Below are 7131 nucleotides of genomic sequence, written 5' to 3' on the forward strand. Positions count from 1 at the left end.
TTGATATGATGTGAAGAAAGTCTGAATTGAGGATTAAAAATGGGTTATAAATAAAACACGTTAAAATAATATAATTAGAGATATATTATATCTGTCAGAAATATTAACAATTTTAACAACACTATATGAGATTTTTTTCGTTAATGATAATTTAAAAATATGTATATATATTTATAAAAACTAAGTTTTGAAATTGTTATAATTGGAACATATTAAATAAGTATCTAGAAATTGATACCAAAAGGAGAAACAAAATGAGAATATTAAAAAATATTTTTTTGGACCTTAGGACCATGTGAAGTTGAAGAATTTACCAAAAGAACACAATAAAAATAGATTTGAATTAGAAATTGTATCTATTATATAATTTTAATAAACTCCAAATATCGGGAATCACAAGTCATGTTGATAGGCAACCCAAGGGCGATTTGATGTTTATAAATCGGCTCCTAAAAAGGCATATATAAAGATCGAAACTGCCGAATTGCACAGTACTTACTTGACCACTCGGCCAAGATGTTCGGTGTACTAGTTGCTCTTGTTATTTTGTTATATTTCATAAAACATTTTTATGATGAAGCTCATAAGAGACACGAAAATTTTCCTCCAGGTGAGATTTTTTCTTTTTATTTAAAAATAAAAATAAATAAGAATATTTGAATTTGAACTTAAGTTTTAAAACGCTAAAAGTGACATAGTAAAGATATTTAAAATGTCAACTTTATAGACGTCGAATTTGGTCTTAAAATATGTTTTCGTTACCATTTCCAATATCACGAATATTATTTGTACACCGTTGTATCCGTTGGTTGCCGGGTTTGAACCTTGTTCGTCTTCTGACTATAGTTTACACTGCTAAAAGTATTTATTTACATATTTAATAATGTTAATGCATTTTTACAGGTCCGCTGAAACTGCCAGTGTATGGTGGATACTGGATTATTCTGTCAAAGGCTTATAAAAATTTGGGCCTTGCGACCATGAGGCTAGCCAAGCAGTTTAATACAAAAGTAGTAGGCCTTTATTTAGGGAGTTGTCCACAAGTTCTCGTGAATGATCCGGAGCTGGTCAAGGAAGTTCTGCTTCGGGAGGAATTTGATGGCCGAATGGACACCATTTTGGGGAGGGTTAGAGGTGGTTGGAAGAAATTGGGTAAGGATTTAAAATTGATCTAAACTTTTGTGGTATTAACACATTCTCTTGGCAAAAATGTTATTGATGTCAACAACATGATCATAAAGTACCTACTATTTATAATTGCAATGAAGTTTTAAAAAAGATAGATCATACGATACTTTTCTAAAACCGTTCAGTCGTACAGTTTACAGTTACATCAATCCATTCTTAAAAGTTTAAAAGTATTTAATAATAAAGAAATTGAAAGGAAACACTTTATTACCGGATAGGAAGTTTATAATAATACCTATTTGTATTATTATAAACTTATAATTATTTTACATAATTTTAAATATACATTTTTCCGACGGTTCGCGTGCGTGGTCACCGTGACCGTGAGTGTTTTCTTTCAATGTGTAAAAGCTATGTTAACAAAAGGCAAAACAATAAATAAATTGATAAATTTGGTCAAACAGCGATTGGGGCAGCAAATTTTGTGTTATTTGTAGTACCGATGTGGCTTCTTCCACGTCTTTATAGTAATAATACCTAACAGAAACATTCCAAATAGAGATTGTAGCATCTCTTGTACCCAAGTGTAATCGTGTTTTCGTATTGGCAATCGACCAACGAGAATATTTAACACAAAAATTAAATTTCCAGTTAAAGGTCTGCTCAAACACTTATATAATATAAATAGAAGTATAAAAATAAGACTGAATCAATAATGTTAGTCATATGATGCTTATTTATTCAATTTTAAGAAATTAAACCAATAAAGCCTCCTTTTTACCATCCCGAATCGAGACTCCCAGACTTCTGAGCATGCATTTAGCATCGCAAACCACCAAGCGTCATGTTCATTCACTAACTAATGGTTGGGTTGTTAAATCCAGGTTTGTTCTTCACTGATGGATTCTTCTGGCACACGCAGAGGAGATTTTCATTAAGATACATGAGAGATTCTGGATTCGGTCGTCGCTGTGAACACCTTGAAGAAGCTATGACGCAGGATTTTAAGGAGCTTATGGATATAGTGAAAAATGGGCCAAAAAATGATGATGAAAAGGTATTTTTACAATAATATTTTGGTTTATATTATTAAATTAATTTACAAGTTAAGCTTCACATATTTGTGTTATGAATTATCTACTTATTTACTATTAAGATATTAAAAATTAAGTTCCCAACAATACAAAAACCAACCGACTTTACCCAGTATGGAGGGTTTTGTGTTCTATTTGTGTCAGTCATATGAATATATAGTAGAATAATTATATATAGATATATGAATGTAATCTAACAGTTATTTATTGTTACATTAATGGTGATAATTGTTGTAATAGTACCGTAAGTAGTTTAGTAATTAAACTTCAACCACATGTTTAATCTACGCAATCTTTTCAGAAAATCATAAACGGTGACCTCATATACCTACCGCATTTCTTTGACGTCCCGTTTCTCAATGGCATGATATATGTATTCACCAAAAGCTCACTTCCACGTGAAAAGTACCCAATGTTATGGGAAGTTGGAAGAAATTCCTTAGGTTTCCAGAGATGTTCAAATGACTTGGGCGGCGCCCTGTGCATCACACCGTGGCTGAAAAATATACTGCCTAAGTTCTCCGGCTATCACGATTGTCTCGAAAGGACAGCAACCATAAAGCAATTCTTTAGGGTAAGTTGTATCAAAGGAATGAAAAAGATCAAATAGGTATATACAAACTATACGTCTACGTGTAGTATACGTCAGTCGGGGTTTTAAAATATTATTCTATTACAAAAAAGAAAAGCAAGAAAAATAAGATAGTACAGTTCTTGAACAACATCCAATTATCTAAATGTTGATATATGAATTTTCTAAGTAGTGTTATTGCGTATTATATTATAAAAATTCAGTTAGTTTTAAATTTGTTATATTTGACTTTTGATTGCAAACTCCAAGCCTCAATTCTAAAAATCACGCTAAACTTAACTGAAGTTATTTAAAGTGCCATTAATGTGCCTTCGCTCGTACAGGTACTAAATAAATTATATAATATTTTGGTAAATTTTCCAGGAGATAATACAAGACGCCATAGACACGTACGACGACAAATATGAACGCCATTTCATTGATTCTTACATAAAGAGAATGAGACAGGAACTCAAGGAAAATAATCGCACTACATATTCAGGTACTAAATAATTTTAATTGGCAAATATAGAACAGATATTATAAACTATGGAAATACTCATATTTATAAACTATTTTCTTGATTAATCGGTCTTTGATATAACTACTATTATATACCAGATTATAGAAAGTAAATTATGTACATATAAGATAAGAGAAAATTCCTGTCCTATAATGGGGTATACACGCATTATAGGACAGGAAATGGACAACTAAATAATTCCTTGTAAATTTTGTTAAAAGCTGGCTTAACCTTTCTTACAGTGGAACAGCTAGAAATGATTTGCACCGACTACACCTTCCCCTCTGGCAGTGGTGCTGAAATGGTTATGACCTTCCTAATCGAACGAATGCTGATTCAGGGAGAAATCCAAGACAAAATACACGAAGAGATTGATAGGGTGGTTGGATTTGATCGTTTGCCCACCCTTGATGATAGATGCAAGTAAGTATTTATAAATACATCACATAAGCATCTTAGTTATAAAGATAACTATGACTTGGTTCGGGGATGATTACATATGTGAATGTGTGGAGGAAATATGGTGTCCTGTTCCTCCAACCCAGGCATTATCCTCGACCAGTATAACAGTGGCTGAGGTCTAAATGTTCGATTTTGCGAGCGAAATGAGTTTCAGTGTATCACGTCATCGCAGTAATTTATAGGCGCTGATAGGTGTCGCGACAAATCTCATATTAAAAACAAAATTATTGATAATAAATTGTGTGGTTCACACACGTGGTTAATGGTTATTGACGGTGGTTTTCTTAATTAATACGTATTACATATTCAATAAGTTTACTTTACATACTTGGTTATATTATATCTATTTTAATTACATACACACATATATATATATCGGCGTTCCTATCCATATATCCTACTACCTAGGGTTTGCCAATGCTTGCGAGACTATTGAGTTCTATATCTTTCATTCTTAATGTTTTGTGTGTGCGTTAATGTAATATTCAGAGTTTAGACGTTCTAATGATGTTTTCCTCTACCGTGTGAGCCAGTATTGCTTATGTATAGATCACAGTCGGGATGCGATCGCACGACCTCAGGGTCGCTTATCTCATCTGACCTTCTAAAAGCAAACGTCTGTACGAAATAACAAAGTAAGGAATATCTCAGTATTGCCAGTGACAACAATAATTACTTTACGATGTTACCGTTTAATCGTCAACATCACATTTGTTTATGAAATAAATATAATAAAATATGTTTACTATGGAATATAACCTCTATCTTTACACAGTTTTCTTTGTTAATTGAGCGATTCACTATGAACTTATCAAATAACATCACAAGCTCCCTTTTACTTCAACCGTCGGCCTCAAATCAATGAACATGTTGTTTTTATTTGTTTTTTATATGGGCAGAAGGATCATCAATCATCCTTACATGCCTAACACATGCCGGATTCTCATGTTTTCTATTCCCGGATTGAATCCGAAATTCAACCTCAAGGATGAGAATTGCACGCTCAAGCTACTAGGGCACTGCTGACCAAGTGTGTCCTCACACAAACAACAAATGTTTTATCATCATCATTTATTTTGCAACTCCTCATGCAGGCGCAGGCTTGAAAGAACAAGTCGCCTTTTTCGGAGATTTATTTTTGTTATAGAACAAATTCATACAAACGATTGCCATAATTGATACCATGGAATTTTGCCTTCTAGTCTGCCGTATACTGAAGCTTGCCTGCGCGAGATAATGAGATCTGATACTCTAGTCCCTCTCGGAATCGGTCATCGTACCTTGACTGATACTAAAATAGATGGATACACAATACCGGAGGTAAGATTTCTCTTAACTATTATCTACTAATAAAAAAACGATATAGATGAGCTAAGATATATATTCTTAGTATAATTTCCAGAGATAATTTGTTATAGGTCACACCTACTCTACTCGAACGTAGCAAAAATACATGCGATGATGTTAATATGATAATTAAGTCCGTTCATTATAAATCACTCTTTTTTTTATTAAGGAAAAAGGAATGTTGAATAACTGACCACTTGTAATTTCCATCCGCGGCCTAGAACGTATTGCTACATTCTAAACCTACACAGTCTCCTTTCTATAGTTCGCACTGCATACTATAGAAATTCGACCGTGCCCTCCATGTACGGTTTAAGCACTCGCCCGGTACCGTACAACCCTACCAAAGGCCGAGAACAAATTTAAAACTTGCACTCGAACCGGGAATCGAACCCAGTACCCCTCACCACAGCAGTCACATACAAAGACCGCTAGGCTATGAGGCCCTTATTATAAATCACTCTAATCTAACCGTTTTAACTAAAATCATCTTTCTATCACAGTTAAACACAATTTGTCTGTAGAAACGAATCAGAGAGTAATATTTTTTTGTAAGGAGCCAAGCGTTCACAATAAAACATTTCGTATATGTCCTTTCAGAATACATCGGTTTCTGTGAACCTGATGAGCTTACACTTGGATAAGAAGACTTGGGGCGACCCAGAAAACTTCAGGCCCGAGAGGTTTATTAAAGATGGAAAGTTGGATGTCGGTCTGGATAAAAGCCTGCCATTTGGAGCCGGTACGACTTCTTTTATCTTCTCTATTTTTGCTGTGTTTGTTTTGTTTGATAAAACTATAATAAATTATAACTTTCTTTGCTAATCAAGTACTTCTCAACCATTCATAACTACTGGTTTAGAACATCACATACACTTCAGCTTCAAGTTTAGAAAATTTAATTGTTCTTTAGGAACTCAAGTTAACTCACATTGTTTAAAGGTATATAGAAATGTATTTTAGAAAAGAGGCGTTTCGGTATTCAATTAAAGGTATTCCACAGGTCGAAGACTGTGTGCTGGTGAAACTTTCGCGCGCCAGGGCATGTTCCTGTTGCTAGCAATGTTCATGCACTCTTACCACGTCTCCACTGTGGACGGAAAACCACTGAAAAGTCGTTCTAAAAGGATTGAGGGTCTCATTAGTACCAGACCCGAGTTTTGGGTTCGCATAACACCAAGGAACCAGTCAGTTTTATAGTTAAGATATGCAAGTGCCGAAGAAAATTATACTCTGTATAAATTCTGGGAATTTAGTTAGAAATCCACGTTCATATACAATGTAGTTGTATGTGTGTACAGTTTAGTTTAGTTTAGGTTAGATTGCTTTATTTAATTTCCTAGTACACTTTTTTAGTCATTTTTTAAAGATCTATTGTTAGATTTTTTTGTATATACTAGTATTTTTATACCCTATGTGATTCTGTTGTTAACGAAATAAACGGTTATATCAGAAAATGGTTTTGTTTCATATATAAACTATATCTGTGTCATCCCCCAATCGAGTACCACATTTACGAGTGGTGCACAATGTCCCTTACGATGTGTCTAGACAAAAGCTTCAATGAGAAACAATGATATATAAAACAGGGTATTAAGTAAAATACTAGATTTGTTTGTTCATGCGTCGTAAACATGGACTGTATACATTGTATCAGCAAGTAAGTCACAGCACTAAAAGGAGAAAATCATGGTTCAAAATAAATTCTAATGGAAAATAACTATTCTGCCACACCGGATTCCGGGTATACCCAAATTTTAATTGCCAATTTTCATATTTACGATTGCATACATTTCTTTTTCAAACTGTAGAGTTGTATGTCTGTGCATTGTTTCAATATTTAAAATGAGTAAAAATCAAGAAAAATACTCATTATTCAGTTTTTTCACTCTGACTCATTTTTCTCTATTTTTTTTAAGTTTCTATTTTTGAATGAAAATTATAGGCAAATGTTACAATTGTACATGTTGTTTTAATGAGACCTTATTCATCTACATCCATTAGAA

At 33.4% G+C, this 7131-nt stretch overlaps 1 protein-coding gene across 1 annotated transcript; it reads left to right on the plus strand.

Annotated features, from left to right (window-relative positions):
• Positions 1–480: 480 nt before the first annotated feature.
• LOC123714250 (probable cytochrome P450 304a1) lies at positions 481–6499 on the plus strand. The gene is made up of 9 exons (XM_045668452.1): positions 481–610; positions 904–1152; positions 2013–2185; positions 2524–2796; positions 3178–3295; positions 3559–3739; positions 4981–5098; positions 5726–5867; positions 6129–6499. Exons 1-9 carry the CDS (start codon positions 517–519, stop codon positions 6323–6325), a joined length of 1545 nt encoding a protein of 514 aa, XP_045524408.1. The 5' UTR covers positions 481–516; the 3' UTR covers positions 6326–6499.
• The last annotated feature ends 632 nt before the right edge of the window (positions 6500–7131 follow it).

This window comes from Pieris brassicae, chromosome 1 (genome assembly GCF_905147105.1).
Source record: "Pieris brassicae chromosome 1, ilPieBrab1.1, whole genome shotgun sequence".
NCBI classification, from domain to species: Eukaryota; Metazoa; Arthropoda; class Insecta; order Lepidoptera; family Pieridae; genus Pieris; species Pieris brassicae.

Coding starts and splice junctions, on each gene's coding strand:
- LOC123714250 (XM_045668452.1), top strand. CDS start 517: ATGTTCGGTGTACTAGTTGCTCTTGTTATTTTGTTATATTTCATAAAA. Junction 1,153..2,012: donor AGGTGGTTGGAAGAAATTGG/GTAAGGATTTAA, acceptor TGTTAAATCCAG/GTTTGTTCTTCACTGATGGA. Junction 2,797..3,177: donor CCATAAAGCAATTCTTTAGG/GTAAGTTGTATC, acceptor TAAATTTTCCAG/GAGATAATACAAGACGCCAT.